The sequence below is a fragment of the Apostichopus japonicus genome, chromosome 14 (assembly GCF_037975245.1).
Source record: "Apostichopus japonicus isolate 1M-3 chromosome 14, ASM3797524v1, whole genome shotgun sequence".
Classification (NCBI taxonomy): Eukaryota; Metazoa; Echinodermata; class Holothuroidea; order Aspidochirotida; family Stichopodidae; genus Apostichopus; species Apostichopus japonicus.
In genome coordinates this window covers 27673164-27688002 of record NC_092574.1, presented here as the reverse complement: position 1 = coordinate 27688002, position 14839 = coordinate 27673164, and the positions used below count along the sequence as shown (strand labels likewise).

Here is a 14839-nt window from a genome sequence, read left to right as displayed (position 1 = left end):
ACAATGTACAAACTTTGACAGCCTTCTTGTTTCAAGTTATTATTTTACAATGTACAAACTATGACAGCCTTCTTGTTTCAAGTTATTATTTTACAATGTACAAACTTTGACAGCCTTCTTGTTTCAAGTTATTATTTTACAATGTACAAACTTTGACAGCCTTCATGTTTCAAGTTATTATTTTACAATGTACAAACTATGACAGCCTTCATGTTTCAAGTTATTATTTTACAATGTACAAACTTTGACAGCCTTCATGTTTCAAGTTATTATTTTACAATGTACAAACTTTGACAGCCTCCATGTTTCAAGTTATTATTTTACAATGTACAAACTTTGACAGCCTTCATGTTTCAAGTTATTATTTTACAATGTACAAACTTTGACAGCCTTCATGTTTCAAGCTATTATTTTACAATGTACAAACTTTGACAGCCTTCATGTTTCAAGTTATTATTTTACAATGTACAAACTTTGACAGCCTTCATGTTTCAAGTTATTATTTTACAATGTACAAACTTTGACAGCCTTCTTGTTTCAAGTTATTATTTTACAATGTACAAACTTTGACAGCCTTCATGTTTCAAGTTATTATTTTACAATGTACAAACTTTGACAGCCTTCATGTTTCAAGTTATTATTTTACAATGTACAAACTTTGACAGCCTTCTTGTTTCAAGTTATTATTTTACAATGTACAAACTTTGACAGCCTTCATGTTTCAAGTTATTATTTTACAATGTACAAACTTTGACAGCCTTCATGTTTCAAGTTATTATTTTACAATGTACAAACTTTGACAGCCTTCTTGTTTCAAGTTATTTTATATAAAAACATCTCAGCCAACTATAGACAGTACTACCAGATAGTGGGTCTTGTACTGGACTATTGATTCCCACATGAACTACACTCAACAGCATGCTGTTACAACTGTCCATTAACATGCAACATGACTAATACTTACACTAGCACATCCAGAAGAGGGCTGAAAAGAATAAAAACTCTAAGTATAGTATTTGAAGTACCTCTATAATTCAACACCATTTGCTACATCTAGGGACTTCAAATTTTTCGGTTTGTCTACAGGTGACAATTATTCTACATTTTTATTAGTGTTGAATAAATCACAGAGAAAATGGCCAATTTGGAGACCAATTGAGATAACCTGTTGATCCCTTGAGCCAATTTTTGCACCATCTGAGATACCCTGTTGACCCCTTGAAGCTCTGAGTGTGAAAACTGATAAGAGTGTTTTTAAAGTATCAACTATTAACTATCTGAAGCAAATTTCATTCCTAGATGACTTTATGTTTTGTTGAAGACTTATAGAGCCTCTTCACAAACTATACTGAATATGACCAAAATATGTTCACCACAGGAAAATCATACCAAATGTGGAGAAGTGATATATTTATAGCAGCTTTAAGTTTAGAGTAATCATGTTTAAATGGTTTTCAGACTGATATATGTTGACCTCTACCAATTTCAATCACAGGCATCTATCTACCAAGTATGACATTGATTCAACTTGTCGTTCATGAGATATTTTGTTTACAAGCTATTTTCTACAATTTACCTTTAAGCCCCCAACACATGCTGCATATTAATGAAGTCAAAGGTATTGTTGCAAAGAGATATTGATATTTTAAGAATTTGAGTTAAAGCCCGCCCACTCATTAATATACACGAGATGGAAACCACAAACAAGTATGTTCGTCTACACATCATGGGGCATCTACACTCCCAGTATGACATTGATTCAGCTTGTTGGTCTTGATATATCGTGTGAACAAGCTTTTAACTGTTATAACACTCTAGCTGCCCATTAAAGAATAATACTGAACATGAGTTTATTGATTATATAACCACGTACCTATCATCAACTCACATCACCATCCCAACTTTGAACCAATCATACATATGGTTGAAGAGATATTGACATTTTAAGAATTTATGTTAAGGCACACCCTCTCATTAGTATTCACAAGATGGGAACTGCAAACAATAGTGCTCATCTACACATCATGGGGCATATACCTATCGAGTGTGACATTAATTCAACTTGTGGCTGTTGAGAACATGTTTACAAGCTGGCTGTCACACAAATACACATTCCGGCACGGTTGTAAAGGTAACTGAGCCTTCAGCATCATAACCAAATACTGCATCCATATTAGCTTTTTAATAGATACGTTATTTTTGGAGTTTGTTAGAAGGGGGTTGCCACGTTGTAAATTTTACTCTCACCGAATCCCCAAAAGCACTGTGAATGCTAGTGATAGGCTACACAATTTTTATCAAACTTTCACAAGGTACTTCTTATATTGTCAGTGACCATGATCTATTGTTGATGGTCTGGATATGTGTTTACAACTTGACTGTAATTGTGTAAACAGTTTGTTTGATTCCTGCCAAGAATATTTCCAAATGCAATGCAGGTGTTAGCGGGGTATGTTCAGATTGTGCTGCGTCCACTTATACAAAACAGCACGAGACTAGTGAAAGTTACTTAAACGTGCGGCAAATAAATTGGCAAATTTCAATTTGGTAGCCTGACAGACTTTTTGGCCATGGAGTTAGGTAACCTGAATACAGTAATGAGCCACAGGAGACCAGGCGCATAGGATTTTTCGATCCCTGAGGAAACCGACCGAAAAGGAAACCCGCAAGCAATTTTTGGACCATTCCCATCACTATTTATGAATAACATCTGTTGTCAAAATATTGCAAAAGTCCTTTAGAATCTCACCTTAAATGAATCACAACACTTGAATTGCCGTCGGGTCCGATTTTCAAAATGAGTTCAGCGTCTCCCACAAATAGGCTACCGTCATGGCCAGTAACAACTGCTGTAGGGGCCAGTAGCCTTGTGTTGCGAGCCTTTCCATCACACTGAGGACAAGATGCTGTTCGAGGTCTTCCATTACCCATGATGGTATGAATTGTGGCAGGTCTAGCATTATAGTCTATACTGGTTCCATCTCCCATCACCAGAATACCTTCAAAATAAATTGTAAAATATAAATAGCTACTTATCGAGGCAAAGTAGAATCTCCAATTGACATGCCAATGCATATTGTTGTTATAGTGTTGTAACAGATATTTAAAAGTCTCAGAACGTCACTTATTTTCCCAACAGTTTAAAAGGCATAGCTGGTGGTATTTCCACATCCTCTAATCCATTTAAATTTATGTTACATTGAATATTTACACTTGTACCTTTCCATTGATGTATGGCACATTGCATTATTTTCTTTTGGGACTCCGAAAAACTTGATCAAGACTAGCACTTTTGGACAAGGAGTTTGCGATAAGATTCCTAAGGGCTCACGTGACTGCAGGTCACCCTGTGACGTAAATTTATATGCGGAGTCGGTAGAGGAAAACTTTTGATCAAGCTATTCACTTTAGCACTAACACTACGCCAATACGACACTCTGTCATACTGTTAAAATAAAAATGCCAACGAATTGTGTCGTAGGAGGTTGCAAAAACACTTCTGAAAACCAAAATTTAAGTTTCTTTTTGTTTTCCAGTCATCAAACCGACGAAATACGTGGCAGGCTTTGTAGCACCTGCAAAGACTTTCTCGCTCCCAGGGTTTTCCACCATCCGCAGGCAAATATATGTTCAGCGCACTTCAACACAAACACATATTATAGGCAGTATAGTCTATGCAGAGGCCCTCTAAAGGTTAAGTCTCCCTAATGTTGATATATGCCTAAACTCATTAGCCACAATTGCCCGTTATTCTAATGTGCATATTCAATTGTTTATCTTCAGCCATGATTTACCCCATAGGTGCAGGAATAAAGTTCATATTACAAAAGAGTACAATAGGCCCAGCATGACTTATTTCTCTTTAGCAGAACCAACGACACTTAGCATGGAGCTAACTTAGTGATGCACACTAACACTTACAAACGATATGGCATATATATATTGTACTGAGATGGTAAAAGTTTTCACATTTTTTTACTTTGAAACTCGTGTATGAAATCTATCAGGTGCTTTTTTTTTCCAGGGTGGTCAAATACAACATAATCAATCTAAAGGAAAAATTAAAGGAATTGGGAGGATGAAAACTAACTTGAAACTTTCATGACTTGTGATAGACTCACCTGTGGTTGGATCATAGGTGTGATGTATGGGAAAGAACCATCCTCCCATACTAGTGGAGCTCCATGTTATACCATCCAACATGACTGCTTGGACTGACCAGGCCACCTCATTACAAATATAATATTCATAACCAACTGACACTGTTGAGATTAAACAAACATCAGAAACTTGGACAAAGATCAGAAATGGAAAGGTTGCAAAAATGAAAAAGGATGTAAGAAGTGAGCTCAACATTATCCCACAGCTGACAAAATATTCACAACAGCAACATATTGTAGCATGAGATGTAATCTTTCAATAATTAAATCAAACCATGTGTAGGGAGTAGATTACACACATCAGTGTGGCACACAACTGACCTTACAACAGTTTGGCTGTCACATTACATGATTCCAAAATTTGCAGGAAAATGATTATTCATAACTTACACAGAGCTGCCAACCTTTGGAAAATTGTTCAAATATTTTCAAACCTTAAAACTAGGGCTGGAACGATAATCATTTGGGATATCGAAAATATTTGCAATATCCAAGGCATATCTGAATATGATAAGTTAGCCTCATTGCCAATAACAGCAAACCAATATTGAACATTTTTTTTTTCACAACAAAGCCACTTCTTGTTCAGTTACTGGCAATGACTTATTAATCTGTTCTAAAGAAATACCTTTCTTTAGTTTAAGTTTACATTGTGATTAATAGATGGTGGTCAATATGCCAATCCCTGGTCAAAGAAACCAGACGCAAGTTCTGAAAAATATTAACCGATAACCAGTCAGGCCACTTACATTACGTACATAGCAGTCTTTGTCGCGTGTTTAAAGTTCATTTCACCAGTCTGACCGCTGTATTCTACAAGTGAACACAACATAATCAAAACTGCACATACCTCTAACACTTGTTTTGCCCATGAAAATATTCTTGACAAGAATCCAAGAAACTTGTTGCACAATCAAAGTTGTAAACATGACATATACAGACCGACGCACAATGCACCCAGAATATTTTGGGGCCCAGATGGTCACAAAAAATGTAAGCCTTATTGTTGTTTTTAAGAACATGGACATATACTATTAACTGACAACACCATATCAAGTATACATCACCATACCAAGTATAAACTAAATCGGACATATGTGAAGAGATATTGACCATTTTAACAATTTCTTTTAAGCCCAACCCACTCATTATATTCAAGAGATGGAAAAAACTCAACAGGGCACATCTACACATCATGGTGCATGTACCTACCTAGTATGACATTGACTCAACTTGTGGTTGTTGACATATCGTGTTTACAAGCTGTTTTCAACGATTTCTCACTAAGCCCCACCCACTCATGAATACTAATTAGGTAAAAGAATGAACTAAATCAGACATACAGTTGAAGAGATATTGACATTATAAGAATTTTATGTTAAGTCCCAGGCACCCACCCACTCATCAATATGCAGGAGATCGGAACCAAAAACAATAGGGCAGATCTACACATCCAGGGGGCATCTACCTACCAAGAAAGACAATGAATCAACTTGTTCTTCTTGAGATATTGTGTTTAAAGCTAGTTGTCACATACACACACATACTCACACACACACCCCATCACGATTGCAAAGGTTACTGAAACCAAAAAAGTAAAAATTCATTGGCCACTAACAATGATACTTTGTAATCTCCATAGACTACGAGTATGGACCTAATAGGCTTAACATGCTAATGAAATTTCATTAGCAACACAATAAGTTATATGTATGTCCTAAGATTGATGGTCAACAGTGTTTTTCATTGGAAAAGGAATCAATTAGTAATTATTGTCCAATTGTTATAACTTACCATATGTCCTATTATATTACAAATTCCTCAAGTTCAAACACTATTCCCAGTTTTAAATGGCACTATTAATTTTTTCTATCTTTTCCTCAGTTTTTTTTCAAATAGTGCAAAAGCTGTGTGAATTTTGTAAACACCTACCGCCACGCATATGAAAAATTCCTATATGTTTTGTCTGACAGGTGCAAAGAGCCAACCATTTCAAAGTTAATTTCCATTTCACAACGGACTGCCAATCTAAACAACCTTGTAACTTGACCAATGATAAACCATTTGCATGATCGTCGGGGGACTTCCAAAGGCTAAATAAGGTTTGTTTATGATTGTTCTGTTATTGTATTGTTTCTTTTTCAGGCATATATTTATCATTAAATATGCTTTTTGAAATCACTTATACTTTGGGGAAACTCGTACAGCCCTATTGATCATGACTTCCTGTAGGAAATACGTAAAAGCCATACTTGTTGCCAGCTCTGCTTATAAGGTTCGGATCTTCAACTTACCTTTGGCTCTAACTTTGCCATGGACCAGCCTCCCATACGCATTTGTCTTATTCCATGTAAAACCAATCGAGAGATGTGGCTCTGGTTCAGTGATTTTTGACCAACGAACACCAGCTATGTCAAGTTTGATGTGTATGAGCTGAATTCGATGAAGACCTTCATGCTCATCCAAGGTGAGGTTGATGTAAGCACCTACTCTGTTGCTACGGTGACTGTAATACTTGAGTGACATTGAAGAGGGTGTGAGCTTGATTTCATCATGGATGCTCTGAGACAATGAAGAAAAGACATATATTACCAAATGTTTTCAATTTTTTGCAGACACATTCAGTATGTCTGATCCTAGCAACCAATGTCTAATAATAGTACATATAAATATTTGAAAGCTAACCAGAACATGAGTGCTGCTATTGGCAGTCACACAGTAGGTCTGATGCTAGCAACGGATGATTATGTCTGATTGGTGCATATCAAAGTTTTAACCTAAAATGAAAGCTGCTGTTGAAAGTCATGCAGCAGCTCTTACCATAACAACCAATGATTATGTCTGATTGGTGCATATCAAAGTTTGAAAGTTTAACAAAATATGAAAGCTGCTGTTGAAAGTCATGCAGTAGCTCTCACCATTTAACAACCAATGATTATGTCCGATTGGTACATATCAAAGTTTTAAGGTTTAACCAGAACAGAGTGTTGCTATTGGCAGTCTCACAGTAGGTCTGATGCTAGTAACAGATGATTATGTCTGGTGTCTTAAAAGACACTGGACCTCCACAGAACAACTCTGTTCTTGTACATGGTACAATGGATCCACGTATCAAGTGTGAATTCAACATCCTTCCTTATGGTTATTGTTTAGAAGCCAAAGTGTTACATATATACATGCATACAGATGCACATACTGTGCATGCCATCACCACAACATTTGTTACCTATCTATTGTGTTCAGTAACAAGACAAAAACATACATACTATGCATTGGCCTTGTCATATCATTCCAGTAGACTGTACATTAGACTAACCACTTCACATAAAATATATGATGCATTGGCCTTGTGATTACATTCCAGTAGACCATACATTAGACTTACTATTTCACATAGCATATACTATGCATTGGTCTTGTCATCACATTCAAGTAGACCTGCATTCATTAGACTTTAATATCATTTCTCATAACATATACTATGCATTGGCCTTGTCATTACATTACAGTAGACCATACATTAGACTTACTATTTCACAAAACACATACTATGCATTGGCCTTGTGATCACAGTCAAGAAGACCATTCATTAGACTAACCATTTCATATAACATATACTATGCATTGGCCTTGTCATTACATTACAGTAGACCATACATTAGACCTACTATTTCACAAAACACATACTATGCATTGGCCTTGTGATCACAGTCAAGAAGACCATTCATTAGACTAACCATTTCATATAACATATACTATGCATTGGCCTTGTCATTACGTTCCAGTAGACCTTACATTAGACTTTAATATCATTTCACATAATATATGCTATATATTGGCCTTGTGATCACAGTCAAGAAGACCATTCATTAGACTAACCATTTCATATAATAAATACTATGCATTGGCCTTGTCATTACATTCAAGCAGACTAGAACATAGTATCACTATTACTGCATACAAAGTGAGTGTGCTTTAGCCTTCACATAACATGTAAGTAGACTACATATAATTCTTGCCATATGCCATTCATTAGCTTTGAGATTATATGTAAGTGGACTGATATGTATTGCCCTTGCCTTCATATTCAAGTGCACTAGTACATATTACCGTTACCATTTCATGCAAGTGAATAATAGCCTAACTGCCATTACACACAAGACTGATGTATTTTTCTTGTTACTACATGAAATAACTATCCATTGCAGCTGCCATATCATGCAAGTAGATTTATCCTTACCATTACATGCAAGTGAACTATACGATAGCCCTAATTGCCATTACACACAAGACTGATGTATTTTTCTTGTTACTACATGAAATAACTATTCATTGCAGCTGCCATATCATGCAAGTAGATTTATCCTTACCATTACATGCAAGTGAACTATACAATAGCCTAATTGCCATTACACACAAGACTGATGTATTTTTCTTGTTACTACATGAAATAACTATTCATTGCAGCTGCCATATCATGCAAGTAGATTTATCCTTACCATTACATGCAAGTAGAAGATGAAGCTATTATGTTTGCAAACTTTTTTGATGTTGACCTCCAAAAAAACCTACACTCAAGTTTGTGGGAAGCTAACATCTCTGATACTGAAAAGGACTTTTCATCTCACAGTATGTTTGTTCTCTCTGCATTGAGAGTTGCTAAAGTAAAATGCAAACAGTAATATCTATCTTCACTGCAACCTTTTTTGCGGTCCCGCGGACCACATGCTTCAGCTTTGTGCAACATTTATACATTTTCAAAAGTAGCCATTGAAGCTTGAGTTTCTTAATCCACATTGCGTAAAAGTTATTTACATACTGTAATGGGAAAGGGGTCAGATCTGACCGGGGTTGGGTCGTCTTGTCTATAGCGGTTGGGGAAAAGGAAACCTTTGTTCAACTTTCAATAACCATTGGACATTGAAGAATGAACATTGCATAACAATGAACATTGCATAACAATAAACATTGCTTTGTAACTGTCAATGGTAACTTACGACAGTGGTTCATAAATGTTGTACTAGGCCTTTTAAGGGCATGTACTGTGTCGTCGAGATCCACAAGTAATATCTTCTACAAAATTTAAGGGGCTCAATAAAATCAGTTAAAAGTGCAGTATTTTTGCATTTCCTCTCTAAGCATTGTTTTACTTCACATTGATTTCTGACATCACAGCATATTCATAGCCTAAAACATTTTAAAATACACTATGTAAGGGAGTTGTATACCATACAGTAGTATGCATTGCATGATGTCTAGGCCAGCATGCTGCTACTTTAACTAGCTAATTACAGCAAAATTTCCAGCTTCCGAATTTGAGTCATTTTGTTGTATGTTCCTTACGAGATTCATCATTTAATTATTTTGAGTGCATATTATAGACCTATCACTATAAGCTTCCGTAGTATACAAGCCAGTGTGTTGTCGGTCTTATAGCTGAGTATTGTGTTCCTGTACAGGTATTTTAAAGTGCATGTTTTCACGGAGGGCTTCAGGAACATTGCATCCTGTGGTCGCAACTTTTTAAATCCTAGCAAGAATACTGTACCACCATGTATTTCTTTAAGAGAGGGGCATCACACACACATACATGTCATAACCATTGAGCAGAAACAAACATTTTAAAGACGTTGCGTCCCGCGGTCTCAACTTTTCAAATCCTAGTAAGAATACTGCACCACCATGTATTTCTTTAAGAGAGGGGCCTCACACACACATACATGTCATAACCAATGAGCAGAAACAAACATTTTAAAGACGTTGCGTCCCGCGGTCTCAAGTTTTTAAATCCTAGTAAGAATACTGTACCACCATTTATTTCTTTAAGAGAGGGGCTTCACACACTCATACATGTCACTACCATTGCATCTGGTAAGGAATCAAATTCTTGTTCTGTGTCTGTAAGACCATCAGAGAGAAAATGCTACAGTTTAGTTAAGTATGCCACTATAAATGGTTGAACATACTATATATCAACATCCAGACCTAACTTTAATTTCTTAATCAATTTAATATCCTGTTGAATGACAAAGACCATTAGATCCAAATGACATAACCTTTGCATCTATGCATCTTCCCTTTGGGATAAACAACATATTCAGGGCTCCTTTATAAACATATCATCACAATATCATCAAAATACAGACTTCAGATTGAAAAACCACATCTCACTGTTCCTCATGATCAATTCTGTTGACAGCTAACCCTTTTGTTCATATTGAAGAGGGGGGCAGAAGTAAGATACTTATCTGAAAGGACTAAGATTGGGTTAAATTAATGGAGCTATTGCCAGCCCAAATGTGCTGATTGATATTTCCTGTGGGTAGATGAAGCCAGTTATGATTGTAGGTTAACATAGAGAAGCTACAGCAGCAAGAAGAACCCATCAATAAACACAAATTTTCTTAGTTTACAGATTCAGAAAATAGTAATCTACTGCACGTTGCATAGTGACAAATGTTAAAGTTCCTGGTAGGATAGATATATCCAATCAAGATGGCCACATTATGCTTGAACAACCAAACATGTAATTCTGGTCATTACCAACAAACCAGATGTTACTGGACTGGCAATGTTCTCACTCAAGAAGAAAAAAAGAAGAACCATTGTCTGTAATTTTTAAATCTGTCTTTTTTTTGTGGACATTTATTTCATTTCCCTAAGTGAGCTTACAAGTTAGCACTGTCACCAAGCCCTTTTACAATTGTTCTGAATCAATGAAAGTTATATCATTGCTTATTCACTGTGAAATATTTTGACAATTTGATGTCATAACCAAAATCAGGGAAAATATATATCACAGAGCGTAAGACCAATTTTGACACCATTTGAGATTTGACCTACATTGCCCTTGGACCTCTTCAAAAAAATATTACAGTTCTATCACTCACTAAGGTATATTCTGAGTTATCATGTGACCAAAGATTTCAGACTTTGACGTCTTTTGGCCTCAAATGACCTTTGACCTTTCCCAATAACGAAAGCAAACGAGAACTTACTGAGGGGCACTTACACACTAAATGTGAGATTCAGCAAAGCTTACTGCCTTATCAGATTTTGTCTCCTGTTGACCTCAAATGACCTTTGCCCTCTATCACAACAGCTCAAAGTGTAATCATTAATAGGCACCTACCACTCAACAGTGCCATTAGCCAGTGCTACTGATGTTCAGTTAGTTTGCTCACAAGGTACTCATGTCTTTGCCATTTGTGACCTTAAATGACCTTGAGCCTTGCGGAATAACGAAAGCAGCCAAGAAGTTTATACACTGTACCCTAGCAAACTTGAGTTTGGTTACACAAGAAACCAGAATGCAAAATGCATTGAGATTTCGATGACTTCAGTGCACCAGACTTCTGGTTGTTAGTATAACAAGAACTAGCTGTTACAATAGAAATGGCCCGAACCACCATTTTGATACAATAACATGATGGCTTGATAAACACAGGTCAGTCTACTGTACGTAGCTATACACACCTCCACCAAAACAATAGGGGTCTCAAATGTTATCAATCCATACACCAAGTATTAGAGGTATCCACAATTTCCATCATTAGATATCATGTAAAAGGTTTTTCAGAGATTGACCTCTGGTGACCTCAAAGGAGATTTGACCTCATAAGCATAGGATTCTCAACAGAATTATCATCACAGGAAAGTTTAAATCAGAAAAAACATTTAAATCAGAATTGGAGAGACGGATATGATAGCCATTGTAGCATCACATAGTGACCAGACACTCTAAACTAAATAACAACTAGTTCTTGTAACATGAGGCCACTAAGGCAGTGTGAGTCATTAGTGACTTATAGTGTTGTTCTGGCTTAGAATCAGTAAGTGCTGGTCATGAACCTCTAAGCTAGGGTAAGACCCCCTAATAGTGTCCTAAACTAGTTCTTGTAACATGAGGCCACTAAAGCAGTGTGAGTCATTAGTGACTTATAGTGTTGTTCTGGCTTAGAATCAGTAAGTGCTGGTCACAAACCTCTAAGCCAGGGTTATACCCCCTAATAGTGTCCTCACTGGGCATAAATAACAAATAGTTCTTGTAACATGAGGCCACTAAGGCAGTGTGAGTCATTAGTGACTTATAGTGTTGTTCTGGCTTATAATCAGTAACTGTTGGTCATGAACCTCTAAGCCAGGGTTAGACCCCCTAATAGTGTCCTCAACTAGTTCTTGTAACATGAGGCCACTAAAGCAGTGTGAGTCATTAGTGACTTAAAGTGTTGTTCTGGCTTAGAATCAGTGCTGGTCATGCACCTCTAAGCCAAGGTTAGACCCTCTAATAGTGTCCTCACTGGGCATAAATAACAACTAGTTCTTGTAACATGAGGCCACTAAGGCAGTGTGAGTCATTAGTGACTTATAGGTTGTTCTGGCTTATAATCAGTAACTGCTGGCCATGAACCTCTAAGCCAGGGTTAGACCCTCTAATAGTGTCCTCACTGGGCATAAAAAACAACTAGTTCTTGTAACATGAGGCCACTAAGGCAGTGTGAGTCATTAGTGACTTATAGTGTTGTTCTGGCTTAGAATCAGTAAGTGCTGGTCACGAACCTCTAAGCCAGGGTTATACCCCCTAATAGTGTCCTCACTGGGCATAAATAACAACTAGTTCTTGTAACATGAGGCCACTAAGGCAGTGTGAGTCATTAGTGACTTATAGTGTTCTTCTGGCTTAGAATCAGTAAGTGCTGGTCATGAACCTCTAAGCCAAGGTTAGACCCCCTAATAGTCTCCTCAACTAGTTCTTGTAACATGAGGCCACTAAAGCAGTGTGAGTCATTAGTGACTTATAGTGTTCTTCTGGCTTAGAATCAGTAAGTGCTGGTCATGAACCTCTAAGCCAAGGTTAGACCCTCTAATAGTGTCCTCACTGTAGAGTCAGTCTGAAGATGATACATATTCTGAGTTATACACAAACAACGTTGGTGCCAAACTCCATACCAAGCCAATAGGACACATGAACTGGTTGTTGCCTTAGTGTTCTACAAATGTCCTGTAAAACTACCTCAACGTATTAAACATTCCCTCTTTGAATGTTACTCTGCCAGTTTCAATACAATTGGAGGTTGGGGGGGGGGGGGGTTGGGAGGGAGGGAGCATTGATATAACAGTCAAGCATGGACTGGTTTCTTTTCTCTGGTGGTGAGTGTGTTCAGTGACAAGAAACACAATTTTTATCAAATTAATCAAAAAAATCAACAAAGACCAAGAAACAAAAGTGTCTTTTGAGTCCGAGCAATGTAAATATGAAACCATACCTGCTGATTTAACAAGATCCCTGGCTCAACCAGTTTAATTCCAGTGCGTGGTATGCTGGGTAAGATGGAGAACTCTGGAGGTTGACGGGTATCCTCTGTGCATTCCTCCTGTTGTTCTTCTTCACCAGTCCATATAATGATATCATCGGTGATAACAATCTCATTGATTGGTACAAAGACAAAGGTTGGGGGTATGGACAGGCCTGATCTCTGAAATTGCAGCTGAATGGCACAGCCACCAGTCACGATCATATCAAACCTAGTTGGAAAATAGCCAATTTATTTGTCATTTCTCACTTATTCTAATAAAGAGGTTTGCTTTAGCCCTTTCATTTCTTTTTGTCCTTGTACCCTAACGAAGTAAAATAAAGGGTTCCAGGATGATGAAACACTGTCACATGCATGTTGCTTCCATCCACTTGAATTTTGGATACCCAAAAAGGTAAGCCTAAAAAAAATCTTTCTTCTTGCTAACAGCTCTTGAAACACTTGCATTTATATCTCTTCTCCTCCCCCCCCCCCACTTCCCCCTCAACCCATGTAGCATCATCTGAGATGGTGATGAAACATGTTCAATATAGCTCTTAAACTCATCACTCTGAAGGAATTAGCATACTAACCATCCATCTGCTCTGGTGAATGTGTACCCAGTCAATGGTTGGTTCTCCACTGTGACTTTCATATTGGGTATGGGTAAACCTTTAGAAGTGATGGCCATCCCTCTCACCACAGAAGCGCGACTAAGAAGAGAGAAACCACAAAATATTAGTAAAGGGAACCACAAAATATTAGCATTCTAGCTGATTATACAGAACTCAGATCAACATGGGGTTATGAAGGTGCAACGTATCAAACTATCTGCAATTGAGGGATCAAAAGTGACCAATAACCAAGACTGCTAAAGCCACTGTATCCCTGCAGAGGGCAAAAGTCACCTTTCTGAGATGAGAAGATATTAGAGGAATATTTTGTTTCATTCAAATGTATTGTAAGATCCTTCATGTTATGAGGCCTCAAGGTATTGTTCTCCTGTCCATAGGCCATTCCCTATCAAAGCTGCTAAGTACTACAACTTATGTCACACATTTAGATGATTGACTCCTCATGGGAACAAAAACATAGATGTACCTCTGGTCTTCCAAAGAATCAAAGGATGCCTCAAACTGTATTCCACTGGGCTCCAACCAACTTCGATAACGATCAAAGAAGGGCAAAGATGGTAAAGTATAAGTTAACACTGATGAAGGCTCTGGAAGTGTTTGGCAAATGGCTTGACCTGAGCAAACTTTTGCTGTAGCACAACAGTCGGGGTCAGCACAATCAATTAATTGATCTGTTCAAGAACCAAGAAAATATTTGCCATTACAATCGTTTTCAACATGCTGTTGCCAACATCTTGTGAAGACTTGTGTC

The 14839-nt window shown here is 37.2% G+C and overlaps 1 protein-coding gene across 7 annotated transcripts in view; it reads right to left on the bottom strand.

Moving 5' to 3' along the window:
- The window catches only part of LOC139980108 (teneurin-3-like), a 150392-nt gene that overhangs the window by 17444 nt on the left and 118109 nt on the right, over window positions 1-14839 (bottom strand). For all 7 annotated transcript variants that reach the window (XM_071991488.1, XM_071991489.1, XM_071991487.1 and 4 more), the window contains 6 exons: window positions 14555-14759; window positions 14047-14166; window positions 13427-13685; window positions 6455-6722; window positions 4122-4262; window positions 2750-2999 (listed from right to left, as the gene is read on the bottom strand). In XM_071991488.1, coding sequence (XP_071847589.1) covers window positions 2750-2999; window positions 4122-4262; window positions 6455-6722; window positions 13427-13685; window positions 14047-14166; window positions 14555-14759 — 1243 coding nt within the window. The remainder of the gene's footprint in view (window positions 1-2749; window positions 3000-4121; window positions 4263-6454; window positions 6723-13426; window positions 13686-14046; window positions 14167-14554; window positions 14760-14839) is intronic.